Raw genomic sequence first — 22,212 nt, 5'->3', positions numbered from 1 at the left:
TCTAATGCAATAGTAAAGAGCAAGATGACTACAGTTACGAAAGGTGGCCACTGGGAGGCAGTCATGCCACAGTATAACTTTTTATTTATTTTTTAACAATTGCGCATGACCATACATTGGAACTAGTTCAGTCCCATGGAATGACATCTGCCATCCCCAAGAAATGTAATGCAGAGGGATCAGAGACGCCATTAAATGCAACAGGTGATTCTCTACAGAAACATTTTTGTTATACTGGTTGAAAGTCTCCTCATATCCTGATAGCACTCACTATGTTAAACGGTCTAAATGTAATTTTTATAAATATATATTGTCTGTGGGAGGCATAGGACCATAAAATGTTCATCCAATCTTTATATTCGGTCCGAATGAAATAATACGACGTACCTGTCTGTCAGCATATGTTTTTACATTCCCTTCCATGCAGTTTATACAGACTACAGACAGACCTCAGTCACAAAAAACAGCAGCCACGGTTCCTTCTGAATCAAAACAACAAGCTTATGCTGCGTTCACGCCATAACTACCATTAATGCTGCCTTCACGTGCTATCGGAAATTTGATAATTCCCACTTCTGAAGTAGTGATTACGAGCTCATTGAAATGGGAGGGCGCTCATGTGCAGTTATTGTACAAGCTCTTTAAGTTATTTACGTTCATTATTATTGTAATGTTATGTGCTTTGAGACATGAGGTAGTTTAAGCGGCCGTTCACATATCACATCTAAAAACGTGCAAAGCATTACTACTAGATATATTTATGGAGATGAGATATAAAAACCACCCTGTACAGCTATGATCAACTGTTCGGCTGAGAATTTTTTGAGAATTTTTAATCTCGATGCGTCTGTGAAAAAAACGCACTGCACGCATGTTGCGACCACGTCGCTTCCATATTGAGCGCGACTGCCGTGCGGCTACATTTGAAATAACAAAATTTAGTGCGCAAAAAACGCAATATGTGAACAGCCTCTAATTCAGTTTCTTTTGTGACACTTTTCCAAGAGCTGCTGTGTGCGTGCGTTCATGTGTTTTGGAGGAGGCGTGGCTTTGGACGCCGATTTGCAGGAAAGGTGGGATGCTTTTGATGCTAGTAGGCTAACTTTAGCATTTCCCAGATCTCCTACTGTACCTTTAAATATCCATATACTGTAGATCCAAATTAAAAGTGCACTCAAAAATGTGTTTATTTCTTTAGCTGGCTCCCGTTGGTCCCAATAGTCGCTAGCTACTAGTGTTTTGCGCTGTATACTTGAAGTATGACACCTGTCAGCCTAGATTCTTAAAATATGTTTACTAACAAAAGTTGTTGTATTTTTGTTCCTTTTCGATTGTGTTTCTCTGTCTCATTCAGTAAACATCCACAGCGTTACTATTTTTATTAGAAACACCGTCGAGTGCATGTGATGTAAAAATAATGGCGCCCATGAGGGGGCGACCCGCTCCATGTAACGCAAAACGTTTTTGTTTTGTAATCTAGACTACTGATGTGAATCGTCATTACATGCGAGTGTAAATCATTTTAATAATATTTCTTAAAAGTGCTGATCTGTAATACTTTTAAATAAGCAAAAAAATATGAGTGCGACCTGAAGTAGCTTTTTTAATAAAATGAGCTGTGGCCCCTTGCAATGGAATGTTGCCCCCTAGTCATGGGGGTATTTTTATCTCTCTCTCTCTCTCTCTCTCTCTCTCTCTCTCTCTCACTTCCCAACCCAACCCAACCCCGTCGCCAACCCCTCCTCGCACACCCTAAAAGGCATGTCACACTCTCTCATTGGCCATTGGGGCAGTGTAAGTGTGTGTAGCTGTCAGTGTTGATCTGAGCGCACAGCTGATCCATCCACAGATCGAGTAAGTACCGTCATTCATTCCTGCTGTTACACTTACCACGAGTTTTAAGAATAACAACACTTAGATTTTCCTATCGTTCTGAAACTAAACGATAAAACGAACTTTTCAGTTCATATCATAAAGTTGCTTTGGCAGTTCATACTAAACATTTCAATGGTGTCTTTCTCTTGTAAAGAGATGGCGCGCTGGATTTTGCTTGCAGTCAAATGAGTTTTTTTTTAAATTGTATTGAGAATCTTTATTGTATAAAGTGAGTGAAATGCGATACCTGCTCCAATATCCTGCTCAGTACATATCTGCAACTGGGCTTGCACCTTTTTGCAGCGCAGCAAACGCACCTGTACACCTCAAATTAAATAACTCACTTCCTCAAGTTTCTAATAGCACGATCTATAAATGTACGATACTGCAAATTCAAATGACTTTGCCATTTGTTAATATAGCAAAATTACATGACCATGTGGCACATTATTTTCATATTGTGGTCGCCTGAATTTTCTCACCAGAGCTTGATAAGCAGCATGTTAAAGGTGATTATTATTTTGGAGAATAGATATTACAGTTTCTGCAATTATTTATGAAAATGCTTTGCATTATAAAGTGTACTATACAGTTTTATGAATACCTCTATAATGCATCATATGTACAGGCGTCAAAGTGTTACAGGTTATAATTATTATCCAAATTGTGTGCATAATAAAGGATAATGATCATAATGGGAAATTAATTGTATCTTGGAAATTCTTCCTTGAGATTATGAGTGTGTGTGTGTGAGGGTTATGACTTGACAAGGTCAAAAGCTATGTAATTTCTGTCATTCGCTGCCATTTATTTTTTAATTTATTATGTCCATGCTGACAGTTCCTGATAAACTCTTAAACATCTTGTTGTTGAACTGTTTACCTCTTGTCCTAAGACTATTACCATGCCTGTCATGATGGTGTTAAAAATAACCTTGACATTGCATTACCTGATCATAGCTCAGTATGGGGGCTAGAAGTGCTGGAATCCCATAATGGTTATAACTGTAAGTCCACGAACTTGCTCTTACTCTGAATCCTTGTGATGTAACAGAGCTAAATGACATGTAATAGGACGTGTCTTGTAGTAAAGTGTCTTATAGCGAACAAAATATCTTCAAACTTTTAATATGTCCAAAAATACATCTGAATTTTTTTATTGTTTTGCTGGTCATTCCCACATAATAACAATGTGATGCAGTTTTTGCATTTAGTTTTTGAACTATTCAATTGTTTTGTCTGTTGTTGAGGTAATTCGTTTTGACTAATATTTATTTATTTTATTTTATATTTTTTGAACCATTATTTATACTTTTCTGTGGTTATCAGTGACAGTTATTTGTGACTCTGGTTATTTGTGACTGTTTGAATCCGCTTGTCTGTGTTGCTCGTTCCAGACAAACTGTCAGTCTGTACAATAGTGGTGGAGATTTTAAGGGTGTGTTCACACTTGGCAGGTTTGGTTCAATTAAAACGAACTCTTGTCCAATTCCTCTGTAAGTGTAGATCATTTAAATGAGTGTGAATGCTGCCATCTGAACCTTGGTGTGCACCAAACAAGCAGACCGAAACCCCTGAAAAGGTGGGTCTCGGTCCACTTCCAAACAAACTCGACCGAAATGTGAACTCAACATGGACCAAAGACATCTAAACGAACCAAAAACAAGAAGTGATGTCACAAAATGCCAAAAACGATAAATGCTCAAGCATACATTCTTTTTGTCTTGGGAGCTCTGTTGCCCATTACAGTTCGGTACAGATGTCGGAAACGCCATCTTCATTTGTGTGTGCAATGGAAGAATTCCTGGTGCTGTTTTGACTCCTACACATTTTATAAGCTCTTTATGAGTTATGTATGCACATACAACAAGTGCATTTAGCCCAGCCCACAGCATTGTTTTAAATGCTTCGTAAATTCAACTGCAAAATATATAACTTAAAAGCCTTTTGTATCTTTAGGTTAGTAGATACAAATGCCTGTGTCCAGACCAAAATAACTAAGAGAACCGAACTACTAGTGTAAACACACCCTTAACTCTTTCTGCAGGTTACATTGTTATGCTAGTAGGTGGTGACAAGTTACTGTCTATATGAGTGATTCATTTGAATCATTCAATCATTTGTTCAAAAATGCTGATTCATTCATGAATAAAAAAATCAACTGTTTTCATGAATGAGTCATTGAATCATTTACTCAACCAATTTGTTCAGAAACATACTGTCTCTGTGACTCATTTCAAAGGCTGTGCCCTCCGTAGGTCGCATTGGTCAACCGCATACGCAATTGAAGCTGCTGTCTCGTTTTAGAAAAGCACCCATTATAAAATTGAAATTACTGTAATTTCTTTCTTACTTTGGAATGTAATGAATTTTCTGCATTGTGCTGTGCTGATATATGGCAATTACACACTCTTGCTCATGTGATTTTGATGTAATGAAGTTATTTAGTATAGTGTTTGCATAAATGTAATGTTTTGATTAACAGCCATTAATGTTACATAACAATTTAAAGGGGAACTATTATGCCCCTTTTAACAAGATGTAATAATAAAAAGTTTCTGGTGTCCCCAGAATGTGTCTGTGAAGTTTCAGCTCAAAATACCCCACAGATCATTTATTATAGCTTGACAAATTGGCCCCTATTTGGGTGTGAGCAAAAACACTTTAAAACACTGTGTCCCTTTAAATGCAAATGAGCTGCTGCTCCCTTCCCCCTTTCCAGAAGAGGGCGGAGCTTTAACAGCTCAAGCTTTGGTTGCTCAACAACAACAAAGCTGGAGAATCTCACGCAGCCAAAATAACGATTGTCAGTAACGGTGTTCAGCCTTACATTTTTCAAACCGGAGTCGACACTGATGGAGAGACTCAGGAAGAAGTTACAACTTTTAGAATGAAACTGGACATTTCTGAATAGTTAGTGAATAAATTTATGTAGTTGCTGTGGAGTTGATTCAACTCATCGACTAGCATGTGCCGTCATGTTAATCTTTTGTGCAAATCCAGCGTTGAATTGACCCTCGTTTGTGAAGCAGTCCGACGTAAAATGACGGCATGGCAGCAACTCTCTACTTACAACAACTCTTCCTCTTCTCTAAAGCAGCCCAAGAGTTTATGTAAATTTGGGGGTTTGTGATGCCACCAATCTTTTGCTTCATGCCAACTTTAAGTTAGACAGCAGCCCAAAACAAAATAGGAACCATTATTGTTATTAATAATAATAACAATATTAAACAAAATTGCAACCATTATTTTTAGTATTATTATTATTAGTAGTATATATTTTTGTCTGATTAATTATTGTGTCAAAAACCAGGAATAAATCAATAATTTAAAGCACATCTGAAGATGTGTACCATACTGAATGCATTTCACCTGCTCCTGTTTCTCTTTTCAACATGAGTACAAACCCTTTGGCGATTAATAAACTATTTAATTGGTGTACTCAAATGCATCTTGTATTACCTGCTTTTCCTGGCGCAAGCTTATATGAGACTTAATCTTAATGCAGCTGGATTGTTGTGAATCAGCCACAAGAAAACAAGAAAACACACCTGCCATAAGCTAGCTGTAGTACAATTAATCCAACAGCTGTTAAGCAAGATAAGTAGCGTGTGCTGAGAATACCTCAGTCACAACTAGTGAATCGTGAATGCTGCCGTCTATGTGTGTGTGTTTGTTTGCGTATGTCTGTGCTCAGCACATGTCCATGTCAGATAGAGTTACCGGATTAAGGACTGATGAGTCTAACTGATCCCAAACGTCAACCAGCTACTACAGCGCCTTTCCATCCTGTATCCTCAAACTCCCTCTCTCACGTGACTCGCTCTGTCTCTCTGACTCTCTCATCATAATGTCTCTAGTGTAACCACCTTGTTTTGTTGCTGGATGCTGTGGAGGTTTTGGGTGTCATCAAAAAGGACACTGTTACATTACGCACACAAAAATAAATAAAATCTAAGTTTTAAGTAAAATCAAAGTGGTGCCAAACTGACAGCCTGCAGTGATAAGTTAAGCACTTTTATAGCCACTTATAAAATACATTTTTTTGTAAGTTAAATAGATGACAACACAGATGTTGCCACATGCACATTCAAATATTTTTTATGTTTTACAAAAATATTAATAGATTTATAAATATTTATTTAGATGTTTAAAATCAGCATACACTTTTTGATTTTGTCACTTACTGTACTGTGTGCTCTCCTGATTTGAGACTCTTATCAGGGGTCGTGAGACTCGTGACATGGCTAAGCTTGTTAAATCTCTCAGGAAAGTCACTCTCAGATGAGACCTGACTCACATGCTCCCTGTAGAGAGGATATTGTTGCTGAAGATCCGGTTCAGTATTGCATTAAAAGTCTGTTGAGAGGTTTAAACTAATATTAGCCTTTTTATATCATATATATATACAGTACAGTCCAAAAGTTTGGAACCACTAAGATTTTTAATGTTTTTAAAAGAAGTTTCGTCTGCTCACCAAGGCTACATTTATTTAATTAAAAATACAGTAAAAAACAGTAATATTGTGAAATATTATTACAATTTAAAATAACTGTGTACAATTTAAATATATTTTAACAAAGTAATTTATTCCTGTGATGCAAAGCTGAATTTTCAGCATCGTTACTCCAGTCTTCAGTGTCACATGATCCTTCAGAAATCATTCTAATATGCTGATTTGCTGCTCAGTAAACATTTATGATTATTTTCAATGTTGAAAACAGTTGTGTACTTTTTTTTTTCAGGATTCCTTGATGAATAGAAAGTTCAAAAGAACAGCATTTATCTGAAATACAAAGCTTCAAAATACAAATACAAAAATATTTTGTACAATTGTACACATTAAATGTTTCTTGAGCAGCAGATCATCATATTAGAATGATTTCTGAAGGATCATGTGACACTGAAGACTGGAGTAACGATGCTGAAAATTCAGCTTTGCATCACAGGAATAAATTCCTTTGTGAAATATATTCAAATAGAAAATAGTTATTTTAAATTGTAATAATATTTCAAAATATTTCAGTTTTTTACTGTATTTTTAATTAAATAAATGTAGCCTTGGTGAGCAGACGAAACTTCTTTTAAAAACATTAAAAATCTTAGTGGTTCCAAACTTTTGGACTGTATATATATATATATATATATATATATATATATATATATATATATATATATATACAGTGGCATGAAAAAGTATGTGAACCCCTTGCAGAATCTGTGAAAATGAATGAGAATTATTTTAATAAAATAAGAGGGATAATAAAAAATGCATGTTATTTTTTGTTTAGTACTGTCCTGAGTAAGATATTTTACATAAAAGATGTTTGCATTTAGTTCACAAGACAAAAAATAGCTGAATTTATTAAAATAACCCCATTCATAAGTATGTGAACATTGATTCTCAATACTGTGTGTGGTTACCTGATGATCTACGACTGTTTTTATGTTTTGTGATGGTTGTTCATGAGTCTCTTGTTTGTCCTGAGCAGTTAAACTGAGCTCTGTTCTTCAGAAAAATCCTCCAGCTCCTGCAGATTCATCAGTTTTCAAGCATTTTTGCATATTTGAGTTTGCACCGAGGGGTGAAAACTTTTGAATTCAAATATCAAGGTAAATTGTACTTGATTTTTCTGCCGGGAAACATGCAAGTGTCTTCTGTTGGTTCCGAAGGGCAGTACTAAATGAAAAACAAAGATATTTAAACAAAATAAGAAAAATTGTGACATCTTCATCCTGTTCAAAAGTTTTCACACCCCGACTCTTAATGCATCGTGTTTCCTTCTGGAGCATCAGTGAATGTTTGAACCTTTTGTAATAGTTGAGTTTGAGTCCCTCAGTTGTCCTCAGTATGAAAACACAGATCTCAAAATCATACAGCCACTGCTGGAAAGGGTTCAAATATACAAAAATGCTTGAAAACTGATGAATCGTCAGGAGCTGGAGGATTTTTCTGAAGAACAGAGCTCAGTTTAACTGCTCAGGACAAACAAGAGACTCATGAACAACCATCACAAAACATAAAAGCAGTCGTAGATCATCAGGTAACCACACACAGTATTGAGAATCAATGGTTCACATACTTATGAATGGGGTTATTTTAATAAATTCAGCTATTGTTTTGTCTTATATGTGTGTGTATATTGTTTTATATGTGTGTGTGTGTGTGTGTGTGTGTGTCAAAATAGCATTAGAATTACTGACTTGTATATTATTTATCTGCATTTATATGTAGGCCAGCTGTTTAGTTGTACCAGGATGACAGTCGGATGATCCATAAATGATGCAGTCTTGAATTGCAGAATTGACTTGTTCTTTGAACTTTGTGATATCAGAGTTAAATATATCAACCTGTAATTTCCAGTATTAACATATGACAGTATTTCGAGTTCTTGGAGGAACTTATGTCTATTTTGTAAGTTCCTCAAAGAACTATTTTCATCATGGAAACTGATTCTTCATTAAACTACTGCTGTAGATTTGAGAGCTCAGACTCTGCTTTGTGCTCCTGAAACACCATATAAGGCTCACTGAGTGAAGTTGTACCCCTCTCTCTGCTGTAGTACTGCTGGATCTTTGCTCTGTTGTTATATTGAGGCTATTGTGTTTCAGTTGTGAGCGGATCTGGCAGAATGCTGATGCTTACAGTTTGCTTATTTAGGAGGAGAGGACCCCCCTACACACACACACACACACACACACACACACACACACACACACACACACACACACACACACACACACACACACACACACACACTCATAGCTCCTCTTTGATGCAGCTCTCTTGGAGGGCTCCCATGGGTTGACCATCGTCCACATGCCAGGTCCATGTTGTATATGGGTGATAAGATGGTGATGTCATTATTTATGTATGAGTAAAGCTGTGTTTGTGTTGTTATGGCAGCTTGGTGACTAGGTAACCACATATGTAGAGTCATGAATGATAATTTAGGAAGGCATGTTCTGACTGGCCCTGTTTGGGTAATTTCATGCATTACAGCAGAGTGTGACTAACAAGATTATGGCTTACAGTCTGTATTCACACCAGATGCATTTGCTCCACTTGTTCTTCAGGTTCCTCATGTTATTGTTCAGAAATGATGCAGAGAAGCATAAAAATAAACAATAATACTAATTTCTAAACTGAATTATAGTTTTCCTTTAAAACATGTTTCTCTGACCATCAACATCTGAATCATCAGCACTATCCAATAGAGTAAAACAAGCAGCAAAAATCCAAAAAGATAATAATTAGCAGGAATTATTAAAAATAATAATTTTATTAGTCAAGGACATTAAGCTGTAGTACATTCTGTTTCAAATAAATGTTGCTTTCTTTTCAACAGAGAATCCTGATATAATGTATCAAGGTTTCTACTAAAATATTAAGGAGCACAACTGTTTTCAACAATGATAATAATAATAATAATAATGATAAATGTTTCTTGAGCATCAAATCATCATATTAGAATGATTTCTGAAGGATCATGTGACACTGAAGACTGGAGTAATGATGCTGAAAATTCAGCTTTGCATCACAGACATAAATTATATTTTAAAGTATATTATAATAGAAAACCATCCTTTTAAATTGTAATAAAATTTTACAATATTACTGTTTTTACTGTATTTTTGATCAAATAAATGCATCCCTGATGAATACAGTGTATATTTTTGGAGCTACTGAAAGGTCATTGGGGTCTTTCAAAATGAAAAGATCTGAGACACAATAAACAAGCATTGTTCAGTTTAATCTTTTATGCAGTATTGCCCATTCTTTGTAGCACAAAAACTTAAATAGGAATAATTTTTGTGTGTTTGGCAATTGTTATTGTATTACTGTTTGACTTGTGTTATTTACTTAAATGTGTCGTAGTATGCCAATACTAATAATTCCGCTGAGACTAAAATATAGGCCTACTAAAGTACATCTGTGTTGGTGTTGATGGATCAGCTTGTCTGATGAATGGCTTGCCTTAAAAAGACTGCTGAGTTGAGCTGCACTTCAGAGGTGTAGAGTGTCACTGCAAGAGGAGTTTCCCAAATGCAGAAGCTTAATAAAGTAGGTCATGGAGTACACTTACACTGATAAATAGGAAAGGTAAATGCTAATTTTGCAGGTTTGCAGGTAGAAATTATAATTAAACAGTCTAAATATATGGGTGTTGATTGTTGAATGAAGGTATTTTCCTGTTCTCCCGTTTATCTATAGATACCTGACACCTCTGTATGTCAAGCGGATGAATATGTCTGTTTTAACCAAGAATTCTTTCATTTGCTTTTCAACAGTGCCATGTCCTCGGGGAAGTGATCAGGATGGTACACAAACATATTATCACAGGAACCTGCTGTAATTTGAGCTTCTGATCAATCAAACATTTCTCCGGTTGTGACTCCACCCTTGTTTTCAAAATTGAGGTGTCATCTTGATCATACTCCAGTAATAATTTGCCTGCTTCAAACATCCAAACAAAGTGACAAAACAGGAGTTGATGATATGGACAAAATGGAAAATGTAGCCCAGGAGTCCAGAGCAGAGCGGATAGCTCGCTACAAAGCAGAGAGACGGCGAGAACTGGCTGAACGTTACGGCAGCCAGGAAGAGGAGCTTCCATCTAAGTGGTCGAGAAGAGAGAGGGAAGGACGCGGTGTCCGTGACTCTACCTATGTGGATAAGTCTGTTTCAGGAGGAATGAATGGAGGGATGGGGAGGAATGGACGAACACCACTAGAAGAACGGCCTGTTCCTGCAATGATCTCCAATGGATGTAAGGTGAACGCCAGTGGAGAGAACACACACCAAAACAGGTGAGCTTTAATGAGGCTTTAGAGTATGCAAAGATTTGCTTCATTTCTCTCAAAATTCATCCTAATTACTTTCTTAAAACACATTCCTGTGGACATAAAGTAGGCATTATGTATTATGAGGGCGTTATGGATAAAATCCTGTGCAGATATTCACAAGATCTCTCAGGACTTCTGGCTTTGGATATATTCTAATCCTCCCAAAATAAAAATTCTACTAAATTTCCCTGTACAAAAATAGGCCTAAATTTAAGATTTATGTATTTGAATTACATATAATATTTCCATCCATTTGGATTACACAAATTTAACATACATAAGCTAATAAACTGAATGTGATGGATATTTGTCAGTCATGCATAAATGAAACTGGTAAGAAACAGGTAATATTTCTACACTTAAAAAATCATGGCATAGTTTATTATTAACTATTTGCATCTTTGTATTTTATTGTATCTAAATATTTATTTTCAAAATGCACAAATGCTTAGAATCAGCACAAATCTGTTCATTGTAAAAATAATTCAATTTATACAGTTAAAAACTAAGGTTAAAACATGGCTAGCTGTGGAACAAGCTATATTAAATTAGTCAAAATGCATGAGATTGAAACAAATTGGATTTATTGATAAATATATAAGGCTGGTTATTGTGTGTACACATTCAGTTTACTGTGAAATCTTACCTGTTTCATTAATGCATGACTGACAAAAAGCCAAATAAATAAATCTTAGATTTAAGCCTAAATATTTTTTGAGTGTATACATTTTTTAGGCTTTACTTTCGTTATTCTCTATATCTGCACCATCCCTCCTGTGCATGTCTATGCCTTGCACACTTTATTTCCTCCAGTTCTTCTCTGTAGTTGAAGTCTTCTGCCTCTCTCCATAACCCTCTCCAGGGAATGTTTGTTGGGTACAGTGGATGGGGAAAACACTCCAGACTCCCATGGGCCCTCAACCCCTGACACACCCCAGTTACACACTCATGTATCAGTAGGCCAGCTGAAGAGCGCTCTTCTACAGCAAACCTCGAGCCCAGCTCCGTCTAATAGAGTGTAGGGACACCTCAGTGTGTGTGCTCATTTCCTGCTTCATTCTGTTTGTATTGCCACAGGCAAACATTTTCATTTATCTGGCCATTGCTAACTCTAACACCTCTATTCTGCATAATAATGATATTTCATTAAAGGTACACTATGTAACTTTTGGCCCTCTAATAGTTAAAAAACAAAACTGCATGCATTTTGCGGTACAACATTGTTTTGGTTGTGCGTCGGATCTGCGTGACTGTGTGGATGAATAAGATTGTCCTACTGCTAATAATGCTATAAAGCTTAAGAGATATAATCAGTTTAGATAAAAAAGGATCTCAAGCCGACCAGCTGAAGATGTTACTGTAGCTTTACCCATTAATAGGCACTGTACTTCCTTGAAAATAAATTCCAGCACAGCAGTACAACAACCATAATGAAATCACCATTCACAATAGATAATGCTTTACAATCAACGAGAGCTACATATGGTAGTTTATCTGTTCAAAAAAATGCCTTACTCACCCGTCTCCGAAAAGCCAAGCCAATGTTGATTCTTGTTTTATTACGAACTCTGTCACATTCTCTTTTTCCCAGGAGACTCTCCTCAAATCAGTGATTTTTTAGAAACGTTTGATTATCTGGAGGTTCGCAATTTAACATGCTTCATGTCAACCTTTCCTGCTTGTTTTGACTAAACTCTGCCACTCTCACACCATACACACCTCAAAGTAACATTTCTCTATTTACAGATATGACGAGAAATGCATAATTTCTGGTGACCACCATCATGCTAGGTCTACAATATAAATACTTATAATAAGCTTACCATAGTGTAACAGGGTAAGACAAGGTTTGATGATGTATTGGCTTGTTATTTAAATTTTGTTAATTTTGAACAAAAAAGTTACATAGTGTACCTTTAAGTATCCACTTATTTCTAATTTGCTACAAAAATGCACTTAGATACACATTTTCATATTCACAACAGCCTAATAATTTAATAATAACTTATTTTGTTTTATTTTTTTTTATCTACAGTGGGTACGGAAAGTATTCAGACCCCCTTAAATTTTTCACTCTTTGTTATATTGCAGCCATTTGCTAAAATCATTTATGTTCATTTTTTTCCTCATTAATGTACACACAGCACCCCATATTGACAGAAAAACACAGAATTGTTGACATTTTTGCAGATTTATTAAAAAAGAAAAACTGAAATATCACATGGTCTTAAGTATTCGGATCCTTTGCTCAGTATTTAGTAGAAGCACCCTTTTGATCTAATACAGCCATGAGTCTTTTTGGGAAGATGCAACAAGTTTTTCACACCTAGATTTGGGGATCCTCTGCCATTCCTCCTTGCAGATCCTCTCCAGTTCTGTCAGGTTGGATGGTAAACGTTGGTGGACAGCCATTTTTAGGTCTCTCCAGAGATGCTCAATTGGGTTTAAGTCAGGGCTCTGGCTGGGCCATTCAAGAACATTCACGGAGTTGTTGTGAAGCCACTCCTTCGTTATTTTAGCTGTGTGCTTAGGGTCATTGTCTTGTTGGAAGGTAAACCTTCGGCCCAGTCTGAGGTCCTGAGCACTCTGGAGAAAGTTTTCGTCCAGGATATCTCTGTACATGGCCGCATTCATCTTTCCCTCGATTGCAACCAGTCATCCTGTCCCTGCAGCTGAAAAACACCCCCACAGCATGATGCTGCCACCACCATGCTTCACTGTTGGGACTGTATTGGACAGGTGATGAGCAGTGCCTGGTTTTCTCCACACATACCGCTTAGAATTAAGGCCAGAAAGTTCTATCTTGGTCTCATCAGACCAGAGAATCTTATTTCTCACCATCTTGGAGTCCTTCAGGTATTTTTTTAGCAAACTCCATGCGGGCTTTCATGTGTCTTGCACTGAGGAGAGGCTTCCGTCGGGCCACTCTGCCATAAAGCCCCGACTGGTGGAGGGCTGCGGTGATGGTTGACTTTCTACAACTTTCTCCCATCTCCCGACTGCATCTCTGCAGCTCAGCCACAGTGATCTTTGGGTTCTTCTTCACCTCTCTCACCAAGGCTCTTCTCCCCTGATAGCCCAGTTTGGCCGGATGGCCAGCTCTAGGAAGGGTTCTGGTCGTCCCAAATGTCTTCCGTTTAAGGATTATGGAGGCCACTGTGCTCTTAGGAACCTTAAGTGCAGCAGATTTTTTTTTAAACCTTGGCCAGATCTGTGCCTTGCCACAATTCTGTCTCTGAGCTCTTCAGGCAGTTCCTTTGACCTCATGATTCTCATTTGCTCTGACATGCACTGTGAGCTGTAAGGTCTTATATAGACAGGTGTGTGGCTTTCCTAATCAAGTCCAATCAGTATAATCAAACACAGCTGGACTCAAATGATGGTGTAGAACCATCTCAAGGATGATCAGAAGAAATGGACAGCACCTGAGTTAAATATATGAGTGTCACAGCAAAGGGTCTGAATACTTAGGACCATGTGATATTTCAGTTTTTCTTTTTTAATAAATCTGCAAAAATGTCAACAATTCTGTGTTTTTCTGTCAATATGGGGTGCTGTGTTTACATTAATGAGGAAAAAAAAAATGAACTTAAATGATTTTAGCAAATGGCTGCAATATAACAAAGAGTGAAAAATTTAAGGGGGTCTGAATACTTTCCGTACCCACTGTATATGATATATATTAGGGGTGGCTAACCCTGGTCCTGGAGAGCCACAGTCCTGCAGAGTTCAGCTCCAACCCTATTCAAACACACCTGAAAAAGCTAATCAAGGTTTGAAAGGTTGCTATAAAACTATAGGCAGGTGAGTTTTTATCAGGGTTGGAGCTAAACTCTGCAGGACTGAGGCTCTCCAGGACCAGCATTAGCCACCCCTGATATATATTCTTATAATGTATATACACTATCATTCAAAAGTTTGGGGTCTTACGATTTTTCTTTTAAAGAAATTACTACTTTTTATTCATCAAGTATGCATTAAATTGATCAAAAGTGAGAGTAAAGTCATTTATAAAATAACAAAATATTTCTATTTCAAATAAATGCTGTTATTTTAAACTTTCAATTCATTGAAGTATCATAAAAAATTAAACTGTATCACAGTTTCACAATAATATTAAACTGCACAACTGTTTTCAACATTGATAATATTAAGAAATGTTATATTAAGAAAGGTTTCTTGAGCATCAAATCATCATATCAGAATGATTTCTGAAGGATCATATGACACATTTTGTGGTGCTAACACAATGCTAATTGGCACCATGGTGACAGTGTGATTGATGCTGTCTAACATTCTACCATCTTCAGTGTGCTTTGAGAAGTAGTACTGTCATTTTCTAATCTTTTCCTTTGACTCAATCCTTCTTTCTCTGCTTCTTTTTCCCTCACAAACACACATTCTTCCTTTCCACCATCTGTTCTGGTCTGTGTACTCAAACATCAGAGCCACTGATGGTGGTGTGGTGGCCTTGACTCTTGACCTAGCGGTTCAACCAGGTGCCGAGGGAAGTCGTCGGCGTACCCGTCGGTACATGCCAGGGGATCCTGCAGGGAACCGCAAAAACAGTGAACGTTTCCGTACTCAGCCCATCACAGCTTGTGAGATAAAGGAGAGCTGTGGGTATGGAGACTGTCTTTGATCTCCTCTCAGGCCTGCAGTTGCTTACTACCTAGACACACTAACTTAGTTGCGTGTTATGATTGTCATTAACCTTTTTTCATGTGAAAAAAACCACTCATAAAAGCCATACATGAACATGATCGATCTCTCTCTCTCTCTCTCTCTCTCTCTCTCTCTCTCTCTCTCTCTATATATATATATATATATATATATATATGTACACTACAGATCAGAAGTACAGGGTCAATATTTTTTTGAAAGAAATGAATGCTTTTATTTACATATTAAATCAAAAGTAAGAGTAAATACATTTACACTCGCAAAAGATTTCTATTTCAAATAAATGCTGATCTTTTCAACTTTATTCATCAAAGAATCTTAAAAAAATTGATCACAGTTTCTACTATTAAGCAGATGGTAGGTCTATAAGTCTACTATTAAGTATTAAATATTAAGCAGCACAATTGTTTTCAATATTGATAATAATCTTGAGCACCAAATCATTATATTAGAATGATTTCTGAAGGATCATGTAACACTGAAGACTGGAGTAATTATGCTGAAAATACAGCTTTGACATCACAGGTAAATTTACACTTAAAGGGTTAGTTCACCCAAAAATGAATATTCTGTCATTTATTACTCACCCTCATGCCGTTCCACACCCGTAAGACCTTCATTAATCTTCGGAACACAAATTGAGATATTTTTGTTGAAATCCAATGGCTCCGTGAGGTCTGCATTCACAGCAATGACATTTCCTCTCTCAAGATCCATTAATGTACTAAAAACATATTTAAATCGGTTCATGTGAGAACAGTGGTTCAATATTAATATTATAAAGCGGCAAGAACATTTTTGGTGCGCCAAAAAACAAAATAACGACTTATATAATGATTGCCGATTTCAAAACACTGCTTCAGGAAGCATCAGATCATAAATGAATCAGTGTGTCGAATCAGCTGTTCGGAGCGCCAAAGTCACGTGATTTCAGCCGTTGGCGGTTTGACTCTCAATCTGAATCATGATTTGATACACTGATTCATTATGCTCCGATGCTTCATGAAGCAGTGTTTTGAAATCGGCAATCATTATATAAGTCGTTATTTTGTTTTTTTGGCGCTCCAAAAATATTCTCGTCGCTTTATAATATTAATATTGAACCACTGTACTCACATGAACTGATTTAAATGTTTTTAGTACATTAATGGATCTTGAGAGAGGAAATGTCATTGCTCCCTATGAAGGCCTCACGGAGCCATCAGATTTCATCAAAAATATCTTAATTTGTGTTCTGAAGATGAACGAAGGTCTTACAGGTGTGGAACGGCATGAGGGTGAGTAATTAATGACACTATTTTCATTTTTGGGTGAACTAACCCTTTAAAGTAAAAATAGAAGTATTTTCTTTGCACTAAGTATAAATATTTGTTAGAAGCTATTTATACTTTGTGCAAACAGAGGAACATGTTATTTTCCTCAGTGTAACAATGTATTATATTATAAAACATTATGCAATCATAACAACATATTCAGTGTATATGACTATATTAATATCATAAATGGATGCTGCCTCCCTTATACCTACTCCTACTACTCCTAACCCTATCTGTTAAACACTTGATTCCCACTATAAAATACCCATTATAGGCACTTTACCTATATATATATATATATATATATATATATATATATATATATATATATATATATATATGGTGCCTATAATGGGTATTTTATAGTGGGAATCAAGCTACTCCAAACTGATATGCGATGGGAAAAGGGAGAAGAATGAGTTTGGTAACTCTGCCAACAAGGTGGGCTGTTTGCACTTGGTATAAGTAGACACACTGTTTAAGGCATATTAAAATCGAAAACAGATATTTTAAATTCTAATTATATTTCATAATATTACCGTTTTTACTTTATTTTGAGATCAAGATATATATATATATATATTTACATTTTAAGTAATATTAAGCACTTTCTTTCACTTAATATATTTTACAATTATTTAAAACTAGGTTTAAACCTTATTAGATCAGGAAAATTAATGCATAACCACAAATAAATGTTTAGGAAAGTGCTATGTGTGTTTGTTTATATTTGAGACTAAAAAAGGCCTTTTTAGTAGTGTTGTACCTTTCGAAATCGTAAATACCTGGAATACATTAACAGATGCCAGATATCATAAGTAAGCACAGTCCTTTCCTTTGAGTCAAGAAATGAGTTCAGTATGTATCCCATGTGCTTGATAGGATCATCAAACAGGGTGTGTGTTAGAGTTCACAGTTTTAATAGATAGCATTATGTCATGCATTTAAACTGCACAGATGTGTCTGAGTGTGTGTCACAATGCCTGTAGTGCGGGAAAGGCTTGTTAAAGCAGATCTGGTGTGAAGTCATCTCATTTTTTTCTGAATAACATGTACATGTATTTGTATCACGTACTTTGCATGAGAAAGACTGAGTGAGTGGTTGAATGCGAGTTTGATTTTGTGGTCCTTCATGTTACTTTAAGACTCATAAAGTTCTTCATTTCACAGAACAATGGATGACGAAAATCAGGACACCTCGCAAAGTAAGTGCTTAACCTACAATTATATGCAGTATAAATGTTAATCAACTAAAATGGAACATTAAGTAATTTGCTGCCTTTTAATTTAGGTAAAAAGTTAAAACCTGCAAGTGAGAAGCTAATTGCACATTTTCAACAGCGTTGAATTTAATTACAAATGAAAAAATTTAGTTGAAACTCTGAATTGAGTAGACATTATTGTGACAAGCTGAATTGATGAAAACAAAGATGATATTATAATATTGAAGTATTTTTGATTTTTATGAAATCCAGTATTCATACCGTTCAAAAGTTTGGGGTCAGAAAGATTTTCAGCATCATTACTCCAGTCTTCAGTGTCACATGATCCTTCAGAAATCATAATAATATGCTGATTTGCTGCTCAAGAGTTTAAAAGAGCAACATTTATTTAAAATAGAAATATCTTGTAACAAGGTAAAAATCTTTACTGTCACCGCTGATCAATTTAATGCATCTTTGCTAAATGAAAGTATTAATTAATTTAACAAAATCTTACTGACCCTAAACCTGTATACTCTATACACTACCCTGAACGGTACTGTATATAATATATATGGGCCTGTATGGAGTTTTGAAACACTTCCACTACATAGAACCAATGCAACACAATACCTATATAAAAAAATTACATTTTTACAGTATTGCAAGATTTATTATAAAACAACTCATAAAAGTGAAACTGCGTGTGTAACGGAAATGTGCATGATACCATAGTAAACTGAAACATAAACACACTCGTACACACTTTTACACATGCATATATTCTGAGTAAGTGGATACTGTCATAAACAGTTATAATGACCTCTGTTTTATTACTGGTGGTGAGATGATAAATCTTACGATGCTGTATTAGAGAAAGCTTAAAGAGTTATAAATATAAGCCATGCTTTTTAGGACAGTAAGTGACACTCACATAGTCTAATTCCTTAAAAACACATTTAGTATAGTACTTAACATGCCCTAAGAGACAAAAGGAGGGATGATGTGTGTGTGTTAGGTTTAGGGGATAGAATATACAGTTTGTACAGTGTAAAAATCATTATGTCTATGGAAAGTCCCCATAAAACACGGAAACCCAACGTGTGTGTGAGATCACTCATAAATCTGCCATTCAAGAGAAGTACACACAGGTGAAGAATACATCTGCCAGACTGTTTGTGCGTTTGGCCAAACACAGAGCAATAGGTTTATGAGTGTGTGAAAGAATATGTATGATTAGTTTGTTAGTCATTTAGTGATCTCACACAGAAATTTCACCATTATGATCTAAGGTGAATCACATGCGTATAGGTTTAGATAGCTACAGTTTGTGGACAAATTAATTAGTCCCCAGGACTAAGCCAAATCTGACAAAAGCTTTTTATAGGGACGTCCTTAATTGCAAAAATCGTTCTGAAAAAGCAAAATGTCTTGGTTTGAATTACAGACACTTAACTATGTAATGTATGTTAATCTATGTATGTTATGTCCTCAATTAGATACGCATGTTGTGTGTAGTGTGAATCAGCAGGATCCGTTCACATTGTGCCACATTATGCAGTATGTTATGCTGTGTCAGTTTTGATTACCGTGGCATTTCTGTTGCTCTAAAATGCATGTGTGTCACTAGGAGATACTTTTCCCCTTGTAATGTTGTGCTTGCTATTTTTCTTGCAGTGGATGTAAAGACAGATGACAGAGCCAAGATGAGTGTAGCTGCCAAGATGTCTCTGTTTAAAGTAGGTGAAACAAGAGCCCACCGTATCTCTTTAGCAACTGCTGCAGCCTGAATAGAAAAAGGTCATTGCCATGGATGGAAAACACAGACACACACACACCTTGTATATATTTACCCTTTTGGGGACTTCCCAATTTACTGTTTTTAATAGAAGCTAATTATAATTACTGTATCCATCACCATAAAATACACCTTTTGATGTTTTAGTATTTCGCACATTAATGACCTTTTTGTTTTCCTTTTCTCATTTGTCAGAAATGACACACACATTCTCACATAGAAAGGCGTTTTTAATCTTCTAGAATTTGTTATGGATGCAGTAAATTTATGAAACGTGATGCTGATAGGAAACATTTGAAAATGAATTTTCATTTATTTTACCATAGGTATTATTTCTAATAATGTTGGCATAATCTCTCTCACTCTCTTTCTGCTCCAGTATGTTTTTTCCTCTCTGTTCTTATGCTTTGTGTTTGGGTCATAGGTGGTAATAAGACACCTGTGAGTGTTTGGTTACAGCATGACCCACTGGGTTTCATTTGTTACTGTGACTTCCTTACCCAGACTGTCAGCGCTGTATTTTATTCATTCTGCCACTGACCCACTTCACAGACAGACAGAGACATTAGAAAATTGCATTGTCGTTGAATTTTCTTGGCGATACAGAAAATAAACAGATTGTTGTCCTAACGACAACAGTTATGTCATTAACTCACTCACATGTTGATATGACAAATGATATTCATTCTCAAAGTAAATTTTCACAAAAATATATGCAATGACTGAAATCTTGTCACATAAACGAGTTGAACGGACCAGCACTTCTATGGTCATTTTTTTGAGTTTGATGGCCCCTAGTCAGTATTCACTTTCATTGTATGGAAAAGAGCAGTGTGAACATTCTGCAAAAAGTTTCATTTCATGGAAGAAAGAAAATCAAACAGATTTGGTAAAGCATGAAGTATTTAAGTAAAAAGGAATTTAAAGTAATTAAGTTTCTATACGCAGTTAAAGTTATGTTTTGAATCGACACATTTACATTTTTCAAATTACACTATACCGTTCACAATACCATTATAATTTTGGGGTCAGAATTTTTTTTTTTTATGTTTTTAAAGGGATAGTTCACCCAAAAATGAAAATTCAGTCATCATTTACTCACCCTCATGTTGTTTTAAACTTGTATGAGTTCCTTTCTTCAGTTGAACACAAAAGAAGATATTTTGAAGAATGTTGGTAACCAGACATTGATGGCAACCATTGACCTCTTATAAATTTTTTCCTTTCCTACTATGCAAGTCAATGGCTACCGTCAACTGTTTGTTTACCAGCATTCTTTAAAATATCTTCACTTGTGTTCAACAGAAGAAAGAAACTCGTACAAGTTGAACAACTTGAGGGTGAGTAAAGGATAACAAATTTGTCACATTTTTGGGTGAACTATCCCTTTAAAAGAAGTTCACCAAGGCTTCATATATTTGATAAAAAATACAAAAAATCATTAATACTGTAAAATATTATTAAAATTTAAAATAAGTTTTCTAAATAAATATATTTTAAAATGTAATTTATTCCTGTAATGCAAAGCTGAATTTTCAGCATCATTACTCCAGTCTTCATTGTCACATGATCCTTCAGAAAATCATTCTGATATGATGATTTGATGCTCAAGAAACATTTACAGGTGCTGGTCATATAATTAGAATATCATCAAAAAGTTCATTTATTTCACTAATTCCATTCAAAAAGTGAAACTTGTATATTATATTCATTCATTACACACAGACTGAAATATTTCAAATGTTTATTTCTTTTAATTTTGATGATTGTAACTGACAACTAAGGAAAATCCCAAATTCAGTATCTCAGAAAATTAGAATATTACTTAAGACCAATACAAAGAAAAGATTTTTAGATATCTTGGCCAACTGAAAAGTATGAACATGAAAAGTATGAGCATGTACAGCACTCAATACTTAGTTTTGCCTGAATTACTGCAGCAATGCGGCGTGGCATGGAGTCGATCAGTCTGTGGCACTGCTCAGGTGTTATGAGAGTCCAGGTTGCTCTGATAGTGGCCTTCAGCTCTTCTGCATTGTTGAGTCTGGCATATCGCATCTTCCTCTTCACAATACCCCATAGATTTTCTATGGGGTTAAGGTCAGGCGAGTTTGCTGTCCAATTAAGAACAGGGATATCATGGTCCTTAAACCAGGTACTGGTAGCTTTGGCACTGTGTGCAGGTGCCAAGTCCTGTTGGAAAATGAAATCTGCATCTCCATAAAGTTGGTCAGCAGCAGGAAGCATGAAGTGCTCTAAAACTTCCTGGTATACGGCTGCGTTGACCTTGGACCTCAGAAAAGTGGACCAACACCAGCAGATGACATGGCACCCCAAACCATCACTGACTGTGGAAACTTTACACTGGACCTCAAGCAACGTGGATTGTGTGCCTCTCCTCTCTTCCTCCAGACTCTGGGATCCTGATTTCCAAAGGAAATGCAAAATTTACTTTCATCAGAGAACATAACTTTGGACCACTCAGCAGCAGT

The 22,212-nt window shown here is 36.0% G+C and overlaps 1 protein-coding gene across 4 annotated transcripts in view; it reads left to right on the top strand.

Moving 5' to 3' along the window:
* The first annotated feature begins 123 nt into the window (after positions 1–123).
* The window catches only part of svilc (supervillin c), a 40,825-nt gene continuing 18,736 nt past the window's right edge, over positions 124–22,212 (top strand). Inside the window, exons 1-6 of one of the 4 annotated variants that reach the window (XM_048196910.1) lie at positions 124–204; positions 10,167–10,685; positions 11,584–11,739; positions 15,168–15,344; positions 17,891–17,925; positions 19,600–19,661. In XM_048196910.1, coding sequence (XP_048052867.1) covers positions 10,375–10,685; positions 11,584–11,739; positions 15,168–15,344; positions 17,891–17,925; positions 19,600–19,661 — 741 coding nt within the window. In that variant the 5' untranslated portion in view covers positions 124–204; positions 10,167–10,374. Of the gene's footprint in view, positions 205–1,718; positions 1,855–10,166; positions 10,686–11,583; positions 11,740–15,167; positions 15,345–17,890; positions 17,926–19,599; positions 19,662–22,212 lie in introns of those variants that run through there. The other 3 variants (XM_048196916.1, XM_048196924.1, XM_048196931.1) reach the window with 3 other exon arrangements.

Source organism: Megalobrama amblycephala, linkage group LG1 (assembly GCF_018812025.1).
Source record: "Megalobrama amblycephala isolate DHTTF-2021 linkage group LG1, ASM1881202v1, whole genome shotgun sequence".
NCBI lineage: Eukaryota > Metazoa > Chordata > Actinopteri > Cypriniformes > Xenocyprididae > Megalobrama > Megalobrama amblycephala.
Note: the sequence above shows the minus strand (reverse complement) of the source record. Positions and strands in the feature narration are given on the sequence as shown.